The sequence below is a fragment of the Camellia sinensis genome, chromosome 2 (assembly GCF_055761805.1).
Source record: "Camellia sinensis isolate YWXY chromosome 2, ASM5576180v1, whole genome shotgun sequence".
Lineage (NCBI taxonomy): Eukaryota > Viridiplantae > Streptophyta > Magnoliopsida > Ericales > Theaceae > Camellia > Camellia sinensis.
Genome location: NC_138962.1, coordinates 187,898,186 through 187,913,793, shown reverse-complemented (window position 1 = coordinate 187,913,793; position 15,608 = coordinate 187,898,186). Strand labels below are relative to the sequence as shown.

Below are 15,608 nucleotides of genomic sequence, written 5' to 3'. Positions count from 1 at the left end.
TGTTGAAAATGGTTAGTGATGGGATTGTTAAATTATTTTTATAAAAAATTAAAAAAAATAATTTTTGTATTGAAAAAATGGGATAATTACATTTTACCCCCTTGTGGTTTCACGCATTTTCACATTACCTCATTGACGTTGATAAATGTACTCATAACCTCCTTGTGGTTTTGACTGAAGTGCAAAAGTGATGGAATCTGGTAGACTTAACAGTGCGTGGGGTAGATGCGTCAGAGAAGAGTGTCTGCACTGAAATTAACGGTTTTGGCACCAAATTTAAAGTTTTGAGTGACCAATTTACCCTTCCACTTTCTCTTATATATATATATATATATATATATATATACTAGCGGTAACCCGTGCTATGCACGAGACTTTATAAATTAAAAAAAAAATCATTATAATTATCTTGAAGTAATTTAATATTTTATCTTGTGGTATACATAAAATTTATAATTTAACTTTTATGTTTATAACTTTTAAATTATTAGTTTTCAAAAATTAAAAAATATATATATAAATATATTTAGTGCAATTTTGATAATTTGTATTAAAAAAAAATTAAACCTGATTAAATGAGGTTAACTGAGTTATGACATACTTCTTCTTGTTATGAAAATATACAAATTCAAAAGTTATAATTAAAACAAATATATAATTTTATTATTAAATATGAAGTGAAGTGATATTTAACAATAATTAATATGATGTTTCTATTATTAATCTAGCAATTTAAGTTACATTTCTTTTGATTTCAATTTCATAACTAAAAATACAATATGAATATAATACACACGGATTTCTAGTCTTTAGGAATAAGAAGGTTTCAAAATATTTTCAAACTTTCATTTTTTTCTTTTAATTATTTTTATTTAATTTAATTTTAAATTTGATTTGATATGAATTACTTTAACTTTTTTATTAATTTTTTGTCAATTTTTAAAAGAACTTTCATTCTTATCCCATTTTTTTTTCTTTTCACCAATTTTGATGGAAAAACAATAATTTTTAACGTTTCATCTTTTTAAATTTTTATCAAATGATAATTTGATAAAAAGATATATTAAGGGTTGAAAATTCTCTTAATTGGAATTATAGTAAAATAATATATTGAAATAGTCAAAGTTTGAGTATGTAGTTGGTTGAAATGTACAATTTAATTAATTCTCTTCTCATATTTGTATAAAAATTGACACTCACTAAATCATTATAAGTTGAATTATGGAAAAACTTTTGGGGAGTCAAACATTTTCTATTTGTAAATATCTTACATATTAAAAAATGAAAAAAAAAAAGAAAAAGAAAAAAAAAATTGTAGCTTTTTGATATGTGTTTATCAGTTTTATTTTATGGACATAAATAATTGATGTTTCAATTTAAAAAATTAAAAAGTAAAAAAAATAGATTTGGTTTTTTAGAAATAAAAGAAACCATCTAACTCTTCTATATACTATTAAGATGGACTATTTTAATCACATAAAAAAATAGAAAATATATTTAGAGATTATCCCTATATATTATGCTATTATGTACAACCATAGTTGTAACAAATTAACTATAATATATATGAAAAGTTATATTAAGCTTTCATTTTCAATTAATTGAATTATAATTAACAAACTAACAAATAGCAGTAATGGTCTAATGGTATAGAAAGATGATAAAAATAAAGAACACAATGATATTTAAAAGTTTTAAATTTACCTAGTTATAAAAAAATCTAATGTTATAGTAAAATCTTGAATTCTTAATAAATTTTCACATATTTTACAAAATAAAATGACAATAAAAAATAAAAAATTTGATACCCATTTTTTTTACTTCAATTTTATGGTCTTCATTGAAGAAAACAAAATCCGATCAAAATCCTTGGTATGGAACGGATATAGATACTTCGATTACAACCATAATCACCAATAATTATTCTCTATCATGCAAATCTGTAAACAAACACATAAACTTTACTAAAACCGAAACCAAAAACCAAACTAACAGTAGAGAAAGAGAATCACACAGGAACAAAATAAATTAAAAAATAAATAAATTTATAGAGTGAGAGAATGTTACCTCCAATAACTTAAGCCTCACATAACCCAATCCGTTAGCTCCTCTACCAGTACCCGTGAAGTTTAGGAGTTGGGATGACTAATCAGATTATTCTTTAAATAAAACTTGAAAATTAATTAATTTGTCTCATTAAGTGATTTAAAATTTTGATATATATACATAAAAAAAATAGATAATTATTTTACTAAATCATAATTAAAATTTAGATATTGTCATATTTTTTTTAGATTCATATCTAAGTTCTTATCTTTTTTTATTTTTGTGTGGTTTCTATTTTTTCAATTTATTTAAGATGGAGTTGTGGGGTTTTATTTGTTTTTTTCTTTTAAATTTAATTTATCTGTGGTTTCTATTTGTTTTTAATAATTATTATTTAGGTAAGTTGTGATGTGAGTTAGATATGCGATGTAAGTTTTATTGATTTAAAGTATAATGGTGTGAGATATTTTCAAATTGGAGTTGTTTAGATAAACTTTAAAGATTTTTAAAATTTAAAATTGGATATTGAGATACAAAAGAAAGATTTTAATTGAATAAATAAAATAAAATTTATTAATTTTATCTGTTTGCATATCTGATTTTTATTTTTATTTTTTTGGTTATGTTATAATATAATATATAAGATATAGATAGATATCTATAACTTTTATGAAAAATATTATCTGATTTTTTTGGAAAGAGAGAAGGAAGACAAGTTTTAATATTTTTTTTTAGAAATCGGTAAGAGAGATTATGAAATATTTTGGCTATTAAATAAATAAATAGTCAATAGTTTTTTTAATCTATTTTATAAATTAAAAAATCAATAATTTTAGAAAATTGATTAATTTGTCCCATTATCTTTGGTTTCTATTTGTTTTTAATTATTATTATTTAGGTAAGTTATGATGTGAGTTAGATTTTTGATAGACATGTGAGTTTTATTGATTTAAAGTATAATGGTGGGAGATATTTCAAATTAGATTTGTTTAGATAAACTTCAAAAAATTTTGAAATTTAAAATTGGATATTGAGGTGCAAAAGAAAGATTTTAACTGAATAAATAAAATCAGATTTATTAATTTTATTTGTTTGTATATATGATTTTTAGTTTTTTTTGTTTGTTTGTTATGTTATAATATAATATATAAGATATAGATAGATATCTAAAACTTTCATGAAAAACATTATCTGATTTTTTTGAAAAAAGAGAAGGAAGCAAGTTTTAATAATTTTTTTTTAGAAATCGGTGAGAGAGATTAGTATGGAGAGATTATGAAATATTTTAACTATTAAATAAATAAATCAGTCAATAGTTTTTTTAATCTACTTTATAAATTAAAAAATTAATAATTTTAGAAAATTGATTAATTTATTCTATTAAGTGATTTAAAATTCTGATATATATACATCAAAAAAATAGATAATTATATTACTAAATCATAATTCAAATTTAGATGTTGTTATATTTTTTTGAGATCTATAACTAAAGTCTTATTTTTTTTATTTTTGTGTGTAACTATAGTGTATGAGAGAAATTGAAAAGGGTGCTGCAGTAATTATGAGAGAAGTAAAAAAGATTTGTGGGTTGGGAGAAGTAAATAAATGCTGAGTTCTTTTTTTTTTTTTTTTAAATCAAAAAATTAGAAAATTAGTATTAAGATATTAGAACTCCCACAAAACTTGTAGATTTAGCAACCCCCTTTTCCTTATACAATATATAGATAGATAGATAGATGCCTATGAAATATTGTTTCAGAGATGCATTTCATATATATACATGGAGGAGTTAGGTTTGACGCATTTTATATGTATACATGGAGGAGATGGATTTGGATGCATTTCATATATATATATATATATATACACACACACACACACGGGGGAGGGAGAGAGAGAGAGAGAGAGAGAGAGAGAGAGAGAGAGAGAGAGAGAGAGAGAGAGAGATGGGTTTGTGGGTTGGATGCATTTCATATATATATGGAGGAGATGATTTGGATGCATTTCACATACATATATATATATATATATATATACGGGGAAAGAAAGAGAGAGAGAGAGAGAGAGAGAGAGAGAGAGAGAGAGAGAGAGAGAGATATGGGTTTGTGGGTTGTGGTTTGAATGCATTTCATATCTATATAATATATATATATATATACACATATATAGAGGAAGTTCATAGAGAGAGAGAGAGAGAGTTCAATTGTGAGAAAAATGGAAGTAAAATGACATTCATAAGAAAATTGAAGAAAAAAATAAGGGTATTCTAGTCTTTTCAATAATTTCGTCACGTCGCGTCCCTTTTGCATTTCATTCAAAACCACAAAGAGTTTATGAGTACATATATCAACGTTAGGGAGATAATGTGAAAACACGTGAAACCACATGGGGTGAAATATAATTATCCCTTAAAAATTATCTAAAACAAATATATTATTATTATTTTTTTCAAATAACAGGTTGCAATTGCCAAAAAAAAAAAAAAATGGCATTGTTTCGAACGACTAGCAAGATGCTCGGTAGGATATTTTGGCGGGCGACTGAAAATTCCTTTTAAAATACTTTTCAAAACTCATAATCAAACAAAATTTCTCTTTTTAAAACTCAACTCACAATTTCACACTCAAATCACAACTCCAAAAAGAGAATCACAATTTCAAAATTAAACCAAACACAACCAAAATCTTTCAAAAACCGTTTTTCTCACTAAACAATTTTTATAAAAACAGGTTGTATTTTTTAATTGAGTGCTTTCAATTTTACCCTAATAATGTAAATAAAAAAATAAAATTTAAAAGAGGGAGAGAAAGGAGTATGAATATGTTTTCAAGTGAGTTATACCTACGTTATTGAAAATAAAATTTAGGGTAAATTACACTGACACCTCTTGAGATTTATAGTTATTATAGTTCTCTTTCACTTTTTAGAAATTACATCTCCCCCCCTGAGATTTAGAGTTTCATTACAGATTTTTTCCTCAGCCCTTTTAATTTTTTTAAATACCAATTTTACACTCATTGGGTAAATTACATTGACACCCCTCACATTTTAGAAATTACAATCCCCTCCCTAAGGTTTAAAGTCTTATTACCAATTGCCCCCTCGGTTAGTATTAGTTGGAAAAAAAATTAATTGAAAAAAAAAATTAATTGGAAAAAAAAATTTGTTAGTAAAATTTTTACATTTTTGTTTAAAAACCAACGTAAACTCATTTTTTGAATTTATATTTTTTTCTCAAATTTACAAACTGAGACAACTATTTATAAACCAAAAAAATTATAAAATAAGTTTTTATGACAGTTTTTTAAATTTTTGTAAATATAAATTGAAAACTGAAAATGAAATGATTACCAAACAGGTCTCAGATGGTAAAAATGTCTTAAAATTAATAAATAATTAAATAAGTTATCAACGTAAGAAATGACTTATCAAAAGATTCTTAGGCTATATATGGTTTGATTTTTAGAATTTTTTTTAAAATTAAAAATTAATTTGGTTAAGAAATAAAAAATAAAAAAATTATTTTTTAAACGAAATGAAAATTATTTTTTATTTTTTATTTCTTAACCAAATTAATTTTTAATTTTTAAATTTTTTTTTCTAAAAATCAAACCATACATAGCATAAGAATCTTTTGATAAGTTATTTCTTATGTTGGTAACTTATTCAATTATTTGTTAATTTTATGATATTTTTACAATCTGAAACATGTTTGGTAAGGGCCTGTTTGATAATGTGTACGTTTTCAATTTATATTTCCAAAATTTTTATAAACTGATTTTTGTTTATTTTTTATTTATTTTTAGAAAAACATAAATTACAAATGTGTTTGGTTTAGATAAAATGTTTAACAAAAATTTAAAAATATAAAAAAGAGTGAGAAATGGCAAGTGGTGGCAGGTGGTGACGAGTGGTGGTGGCGGAAGACGGTGGTGGAAAATGATGGCGGGTGGTGGTGGCAGAAGACGGTGGTGGAAAATGATGGCGGGTGGTGGTGGCAGAAGACGGTGGTGGAAAATGGTGGCAAGTTGTGGGTGATGGTGGCAAAAGATGGCGGTGGAAAGTGGTGGCAAGTGGCGGGTAGGTGGGTGGTGATGGTGGAAGACGATGGTGGAAAGTGGCGGATGGTGGCAGTGGAAGACGGAGGTGGAAAGCGGTGACGGGTGGATGGATGGTGGTGACAGGTGGGTGGTGGATGGCGGGTGGTGGTGGGTGAGTAGGTGATGGTGGCGGGTAGGTGGCGAGTGGTGGTGGTGGTGGTGGGTGGGTGGGTGATGGTGGCGGGTGGTGGTGGTGGTGGTAGGTGGGTAGGTGCGTGACAGTGGTGGATGGTGGCGAGTGGGTGGTGGTGGTGGTGGTGGGTGGGTGGGTGACGGTGGCGTGGTGGTGGCGAGTGGGTTGTGGTGGTGTGGTGGTGGTGTGGTGGGTGGTGGGTGGTGGTGGTGGTGGGTTGCGGGTGGTGGTGGCGGTGAATGGTTGGTGGTGGTGGCAGGTGGGCAATGGTGACGGGTGGATGACAGGTGGGTGGTGGGTGGTGGTGGTGGTGGTGGTGGCGGGTGGATGGGTGTCAGGTGGGTGGTGGGTAGTGGTGATGGTGGTAATGGGTGGTGGGTTGTGGTGGTGGTGGGTGGATAGCAGGTGGGTGGTGGTGGTGGTTGGTGGTGGTGGTGGCAGGTGGGCAATGGTGACGGGTGGATGACAGGTGGGTGGTGGGTGGTGGTGGTGGTGGTGGTGGCGGGTGGATGGGTGTCAGGTGGGTGGTAGGTAGTGGTGGTGGTGGTAATGGGTGGTGGGTGGTGGTGGTGGTGGGTGGATAGCAGGTGGGTGGTGGTGGTGGTTGGTGGTGGTGGCGGGTGGGTGGCATGTGGGTAGTGGGTGGTGGTGGTGGTGGCGGGGGATGGGTGGTGGTGGTGGTGGTGATGGTGGTGGCAGGCGGTGGTGGTGGCAGGTGGTGGTAGGTAGTGGTGGGGGTTGGGTGGTGGTGACGGAAAACGGTGGTGGAAAATGGTGGCGGGTGGTGGCTAGTGTTGGGTGGTAAAAAAAAAAAAAACTGAAAACTCAAAATGGAAACATATTTTTTGAGTTTACATTTTTTGGCCAAATTTATAAACTGAGACCACTGATTTATAAATCAAAAGTTTACCAAACAAGTTTTTATTTGAGTTTTTAAAATTTTTGTAAATATAAACTGAAAACGTAAGTGTTACCAAACGACACCTAGCCATTTCGTTTTCAGTTTTCAATTTATATTTACAAATTTTTTAAAAACTGTCATAAAAATTTGTTTGATAATTTTGATTTATAAATGGTTGTCTCAGTTTGTAAATTTGAGGAAAAAAACACAAATTTAAAAAATGAGTTTACATTGGTTTTTAAACAAAAATTTAAAAATTTTACTAACAATTTCTTTTTTCAATTAATTTTTTTCCAATTAATTTTTTTTTTTCAATGAATTTTTTTTCGAAATAATACTAATCGAGGGAGCAATTGGTAATACTACTTTAAACCTTAGGGAGGGGATTGTAATTTCTAAAATGTGAGGGTGTCAATATAATTTACCCAATGAGGGTAAAATTGATATTTAAAAAAATTAAAAGGGCTGAGGGGGGAATTTGTAATGAAACTTTAAACCTCAATGGGGGAGATGTAATTTTCAAAAGGTGAGAAGAAAAACTGTAATAAATATAAACCTTAGGGGTTGTCAGTGCAATTTACCCTAAAATTTAAAAGCCTCAATCAGGGGATGAATATTTTTTTTAATTAAATATGTTATTATAACTAAAAAAGATCAAACATTGACTAAGGTTTTATTTGGAAAATTGTTTATTTTATTTTAGTTTTTAGATATTTTAGTAAGTTAAAATTTTTGTGTTTAAGAAAATGGTTGATTTTTTTGTAATTGAATGTGATATTTGTGAGAGAAAAAAATAAAATAATTATGAATTTGAAGTGGTATTTTTTTTATTAATTATTTTAATTTATTTTGTTTTTTTGTGTGAATTTTAGTCAAAAGAAAAAAACCAAAATTTAAATTCTCCCAACACCACCTAAATTTCACCAATTATCCCTACTTAAAACAATGATTACCCACATATTTGTTTCGGAATAATATTATACGCATCAATTAATATATATTAATTAATGTATTAATTAATAATGTAGTATAATTTTAGAGATTTTAGAGATATGTTTGGTTTGTGTTTTGAGATAAATTTTTTTTTAAAAAAAAAATTAGGAAAAGAGTTTAGAATTTTTTTAGTTTGTTTGGCTGTATATTTTAAAAATAGTTTAGGAGTTTGAGATAATTTGATATTTTATTGTAGTTGAGTAGATATGTGTTTGAGAGAAAAAGTGATTGAGAATAAGAAATGAGGATAAAAGATAAAGAAGAGAGAAAAAGTGATTGATTGATGTGTAAGAAAGAGATAGTAACTTTGAAAAAAAATTTCAAAAAATTTAAGTCAAATAAAATTTTAAAAAATTTTCTCAAAAATTATATCTTGAGATACAAAACAAACAAGTTAAGCCTTTATAATTTATATAATAAATATAATCATAATTTTAAAATAATAATATCATAATATATATTAATATACTAATTAATACGTCGCTTCACTATAAAACATGCCCATGAGAGGGAAAAGAAACAAGAACGTCACATACCCAACCCAACAAACCCAACAACAAAAATGAGTTCTTCCTCCATCCCCCTCTCTCCTCTCCGTCTCTCTCTCCTCTTCTTGCTATTCACCTTCCACACCACCACAACAACAGCCCAAGATCTCATCAACACCACCTGCAAAACATGCTCACAAAACAACCCAAACATAAAGTTCAACTTCTGCACAACCTCCCTCCAATCATCTCCTGCAAGCCAATGCGCCGGCGACCTCCACACCCTCGGCACAATCTCAATCAAACTCATCCAATCCAATGTCACCGACACCAACTGCTTCATCAAACAGCTGATCAAGAACAAGAAACTCGTCAACCCATTCATCCAGCGGTGCTTAGAAGATTGTTTTGATCTGTACTCTGATGCGATTCCTTCTGTGGAGCAGGCGATGGAGAATTATGATTTGGAGAGATTTGTGGATGCGAATGTGGAATTGAGTTCGGTTATGGACGCTGCTACGACTTGTGAAGATGGGTTTAAAGAGAAGAGAGGGGTTGTTTCGCCATTGACGAAGAGGAATGGTGATACTTTCGAGCTCTCTGCAATGGCGCTTTCTATTATGGGTATGCTTCAGACTGGTTCACAGTATTGATATCTTCATTCTTTTCATATTTTCGTTAGATTATTTGTTGTTAAATTATCCGTTCTGTTTTATTTTGATTCTCAATATTGAGGAGTCGTAGTTTTGATTTTTAATTAAAAAGTCAGAAAATTATTAAAAGTTTTTAATTATTCCTTTTTTTTTTTTTGTCTTTTTATAAAAACTCACTAAAATAATTAATTTTCAAACACTTCTTTTAATTATAGGGATAATTTCATTTCAATATAAGTCTGGAAAAACATTTTCAAATTAATGATAAACTTTGTAAGTATTAAAAAGTGAAATAATAGTTTTTCATAGATGATGTGTAATTAAATTGTGAAAATTCCACTGATATGGAAATTCTCCTAAATTATATCAATTTGATTCATAAATTCATTTTTCTTTTAAGGAGGTGGCTTCTGCCCTATAGGAACGTGAAATTCACCACAGCTTCCATTTTAATAATTTAAATCGTTTATTTTATTGAGTATTTTTTGTATAAATTATTTATAAAAAAATTTAGATCGATTAACTTATTCAATTTATCACCAATTCAATACACTAGTCACTTTTTTAGAGAGAAAAACGATAAACTGAATAGGCTATGATTATCAAATCAATCTAATTTTTGTGTGAATGATATATATGAAAGGCCTTATAAAATAAGTAGTTTAAATTATTAAAACAAGACTTATGATGAGCCCCACAGGTCTACAGATTCACAAACTCAAACAGGTACCCTCTATCCTAATCCAAAAAATCTAGATCATGCAGTGAAAGGAAGCCCAGTTGTTTCTTTAATACTGTGTTTGGTTGGGAGATTTGGAGAGAGATTTGAAAAGGGAAATGGAAAAGGTAGGTGAAATGTGAATAAAACATATCTATATTTCACCTAGTTTCACACACCTTTTCCATTTCCCTTTCCAAATCCCTCCTCAAATCCCTCAACCAAACACAACATAAATGATCTCCAATACCGCATGTGGGGAGTTCAAGTTCCATTTGCACATCGACTTTTGTCTAAATTCACACTATTTTGCCTGTTTAAATATAATTACGGAATGAAATGAATTGTTTAGACATGAACAAAAACAACGAATATCAAGAATTGAACTGGGTTTTCATAAATGCTATGAATTATGAAAAATTACCCTGCAATGAGTTGTATGGTGTAAATCTAAAGTTGGTAAGATATGGATAATACTTAAAATGATAGTAAACTATAGATGCATTTTTCTAGATATTTTCTTTGGTAAAATTCTGAGTATGTAGCATTACTGTTGAATTTTTGTTCATTGAGTTTTTGTTTGTTGTTTGATATTCAAACAGTAAAATAGTTTATTATGAGTTTTTGTAGTCGGTAAATAGAAACATTTCATATCCATCCAAATTTTGTTTGAATTTGGGTAAAAATACCCCTACTTTGGTCATAAAATTTGAATAAAAGCCACACTGAAAATATTTTTAAAAAAATTACATAAGTTAAAATTAAATTTATATAATTTAAACATCAAGCATCAAAATAAAAACAATATGTATATATTTTGAAGATCGATAGTGTATTTGACAAGTGCAACATTGGAGACTATTTAAAACCAATAGCGTATTTGTCCATTTTCCTTATTACGTGATGAAGAAAATGCTCTATTATTTCAAAAAAACAAAAAATGGATCTCTGTTTGGTTCTTTTCTTATCTATTCATTACTGGAAGTTCATTTTCTTTGTATTACGTTTGGTTAATCGGAAAGTCTTGATTCTTGAGGAGAAGAAAATAAAATACTAAAATGATTGTAGTTTTGATCTGTCATGAGTGACTTTTAATTAATCTTTTGTCATAGACTTTTGTTTCAAAGTGTTAAGCTTCTACATTAATGTGAAGAAAGTTGCAAAGCAATCTTTTAATACTGAAGTAAATTGCAAGGCAATCTTACGAGCTGGGTCGTCATAGTTCTCATACATAATTAAATAGGTGTTTGGGGTTGATTTTTTTAATGATTTTTTTTTTTTTGGGATTCTTTAGTAATTTTTTTTTTATTTTTTTTAAAAACCTTATAATTTTAAGTTCTACTTGACTAAATGGATTAAAAATAAATTTGAAATTTAAAAAAACGTCCAAAAAGGACCAAAAGGTTTGAAAAAAAAAAAAAATTGACATGAGTAAGGATTCTCTAGAGTTTTTTTTTGTTAAAGTTTTATAGAGTGGTGCATTGTGTGGTTGAGATTTAATGACAAGTCATATCAATTTTTCAGCATTAAATCTCAACCACACAATACATCACTTTAGAAAACTTTAGAAAAAAACACTCTAGAGGATCCTTGGTGATTTTTTTTGGGGTTCCCGTCTTGTCTTTTCGACAATGTATTTGGGAAGTTAAAAATATTTTGTTTTCTTGGAAGTAAAAAAAGTTAAAAGTTATTGTGACATTTACTTTTTTAAAGGATGATAAATAATTAGTGATTTTTTTACTTTGCAACTTTTTTTTAACCAAAAATTGACATTTTTTTAGGTACCCAATCCACAAGTTGAGAAATATTACAAATTTATAATTTTAGATCTATGAATTCACTCGCAATGATGTGGTTAGAAATGTGGAACTTATAAAATGTGTAATAAATCAAAATTGACATCTATCATAGTTAGGGGTGTAACTCGGGTGTATTGAGAGGTTATCCAAACCCATTCCGAGTTGTGCTGAGAGTTGCTCAGACCCGTTCAAACCCGAATTATAACCTAAGATTGTTTACCCAAATCTGACTCGAGTTAAGCCCAAATTGCCCGAGTTGTAGATAAATTTGAGGTTTTTTTTTTTTTTTTTTTTTTTTTTTTATAGTACAACTAAGTTAATTAATTTATTAAAATTAGACTATGTTTATATATATTTTTTATAAAATTATTAATAACATAAAAACAAATAATTTATATAGTGTGATAGAGATAAAAATTGAAGAACCAATGAACCGCTACAATGGTCTTCACAAGTTCTGAATGAGAAAATAAAAATATAAGGTTTTATGCTGTGAAACTTGTATATATATAATGGATATTGTTATTTTAGCTCAAAAGTTATATTCATTTTTCAAAGGGGAAATAACAGAACAACTGGATAGTAAAAAAAAAAATTATAACCCAAGATTGTTTGTCTGAGTCTAACTCGAGTTAGGCTCGAATTGCCCGAGTTATAGATAAATTTGAGATTTCTTCTTCTTCTTTTTTTTAATACAACTAAGTTAATTAATTTATTAAAGTTAGACTATATTTAATAACATCAAAATAAATAATTTATATAATGTGATAGAGATAAAAATTAAATAACCAATAAACTGCTACAATGGTCTTCATAATTTCTGAACGAAAAAAATAAAAATATAAGGTTTTATGTTGTGAAACCTGTATATATATGATGGACATTGCTATTTTAGGCCAAAGGTTATACCCATTTTTCAAAGGGGAATAGCGCATAGTTGGACAGTTAAAAAAAAATATAAATCAGTGAAAAAGTTTATATATTTTAATAATTAAAATATTATATTTTTTCATGATTTCGATTTTTTTTTTTTACTGTCATTATTGTGCAGTTATTTTTCTTTTTTTAAATCTAATGATGTGATAATCAAATAAAAGTTAAAATATCTAAAATAATTTTTTCTCTCATATTTTCTTTAATTATTAATTAATTATCTCTCTATACATTTTCATTGTGAGTCAAATTAAAAAATAAAAAATTTGTGAGTCTACATACAAATCTCACTTCTTGCCCCTCATTTTATCACTCTAGGATGATATTTGGGACAAGACTCTTATCTATTAATCTTAGGTCACATCACAGGTTTGTTTTTGTTTTACCCATGATCATAGAGTTGGGCTACAAGTCAAGTCCCTCTTAAAAGAACGCCAACAAATCTCCTCTGTTCGATTATCTCGCTTTAAGCTTAAGTCTTTCATGTTCAGCTCCCAAAGAATAAGAAATCTATAATCAAGCAGAAGAAAATTTCATAATATTTTATTTTTAGGTGTATTTAAAAAATTAATTAATTTTTTTTTAAAAGTTCACTAAAAATACAAAAATATAAAATCAAAAAAATCAAAAAATATATTTTGAAATTCAAAATCAAACAAAATGAATACACCATGCAAGTATTATTACAATTGAGTTTATTTTATTTTATTTTATTTAAAATGTGATCCATTTATATAGTAAAATTTATTGTATATTTATGTTAATATGTTTGGATCAAGAATTTTGAATAAGGATTTAAAAAGAGAAAACGAAATGAATTTTTTTTTTAAGTCATATCTCAATCACATTTTTTCTTTTTTCTTTTTAAATTTTTATCTAAATTTATAATGTAAATACTATCTTAACGGATTATGTAATGTTACGGGGGTGACTATGGATATCCAAAAAAAATTCCCTAAAATAGCCAGCAAAAGCAGTTTCATGTCATTTTCTTGTAAAGAGACCATTACCATGATCCATTCAGAGCAAGTCCCCAACCACCCAATGCCTTCACACTAATGTATCCTATGGACAAATAAAATATATCAAGCAAAAAGTAAATGTTATATGAACATAGACTTGGGTGCAAAATATTCAAAATAAATAAATTAAAGAATTAATTATACGTTTGGTTTTCACAGTAGAAGTCTTGTGTCATTTTAATTCTCAATATTTAAATTGTATCAATTTAATTCTTAATATATAAAATTATTTTCATTTAGTCTCCAATATATAAAAACTTTTTAATTTAATCTCTTAAAATTTTAATTCATCTATTAACAAATTTAGATTGGGAAAGAACGTGTGTGCGAACAAAAGAGAGGCCAGCAATAGCTCATGATTTGGAACATTTTGTACTCTTGTATCATTTAGCCATTTTATTTTCTTTGTATACATATTTATACACACTGAAATAGATTTTATTTTTACAGTAGTGATTTAGACCCCCTCAAACTTCAATCCCCACCATCCCCACACACACGTGACGGGTGGTGATTGGAGGAGAAGGAAAAAAAAGAAAAAGAAAAAGAAAAAGTGACCAATCAAAAAAGAAAAGGGGTCAAAAGGGGTGAAGGAAAGGAGGTCACAATCTTTATTCATATTTTTATTTCACACACACTCTAACATCTTTATTATAACACTATCCATTCACTAAATTAATAAATTTGAACATATAAAATTAAAATTTATTTTTATTATTTTTTTGTTATATAACACATACAAAATTTTAACATTTATTTTAGAAATGCTCTTATTGCATGGATAGGGATTACAAATTTCTTCCATTTCAAATAGTGTTGGATTTTTTTTTAAAATTTTTTTTTGAACAGAAAATAGTGTTAGATTGATTACATATTAATCAAATATTTGATCAATGGGTTTGAGTAGCTCGGCACCAAAACCAACCAGGCCTACTCTAATCAATCACCATAACTTTTTTAAGGACTTAGTCCTTAAGGGGAGGTCATGTGTTCAACTCTTTTTAAGAGAGTTAAATTAAGGGAGTAAACAGTTGGTGTTTTGTAAAGAATGAAAAGACAAACTTCCATAAATTCTAATATAACAACTAACAATTAATTTTCATCGATAAAAAAATAAAAATAAAAATAGCGTGACACCAATCAGTAACTCGCTAAAAAAAGGAATAAAAAATAATTGTGTGGAAAGAAACCACTAGCAAACATTCAATGAATGGTGTTTGGCATTGGGTATTTTTAATTTTTTTTTCGTTTTTAATATATATTTTAAGAATAAATTTAAGGGGCAATAGGGAGACCAGTCATATTGATTAGATTTATTTATTTATAGGTCATACTTCTTTTTTTTTACTTATTAATATTCCCAAAAATGTCCTCTCCCTTCTCCAACAATCATATCCCACTACAGGAAATGCCACTTTTGGCGACCAAAATATTGGTCGCCAAAAGCCCAATTTTTGATCGCCGAAACAAATTAGTGACTAATATTTTTTGTCGCCAAAATCGTCGCCTATAGCCTGTCGGCGATAGTATTGGCGACTAAACTATTTTTGGTCGCTGAAAGTGAACGTTTTGGCTACTAAACTCTTGTTAGTCGGCAAAGGTTATCTTTTGGCGACTAAAATATTAGTCGCCAAAAGTGAACATTCGGCTACCAAACTCTGAGTAGTCGGGAAAGGGTATATTTTGGCGACTAAATATTTAGTCGCCAAAAGTGTTCAAATAAAATAAATTAAATTTTCAGCGACTAAAACTTTTTGTCTGGAATAAGTTTTAGTCACAACATTACTACATTTAGGGACTAAAGAATTTAGTCGCCAAAAAT

The 15,608-nt window shown here is 28.6% G+C and overlaps 1 protein-coding gene across 1 annotated transcript; it reads left to right on the top strand.

The window, feature by feature from the left end:
• The first annotated feature begins 8,689 nt into the window (after positions 1 to 8,689).
• On the top strand, positions 8,690 to 9,885 carry LOC145819759 (putative invertase inhibitor). Its single transcript, XM_082913634.1, has 2 exons — positions 8,690 to 9,285; positions 9,715 to 9,885. The coding sequence occupies exons 1-2, from the start codon at positions 8,736 to 8,738 to the stop codon at positions 9,741 to 9,743; spliced, it is 579 nt and encodes a 192-aa protein (XP_082769760.1). The 5' UTR covers positions 8,690 to 8,735; the 3' UTR covers positions 9,744 to 9,885.
• The last annotated feature ends 5,723 nt before the right edge of the window (positions 9,886 to 15,608 follow it).

Coding starts and splice junctions, on each gene's coding strand:
- LOC145819759 (XM_082913634.1), top strand. CDS start 8,736: ATGAGTTCTTCCTCCATCCCCCTCTCTCCTCTCCGTCTCTCTCTCCTC. Junction 9,286..9,714: donor AATGGCGCTTTCTATTATGG/GTATGCTTCAGA, acceptor TTTTCTTTTAAG/GAGGTGGCTTCTGCCCTATA.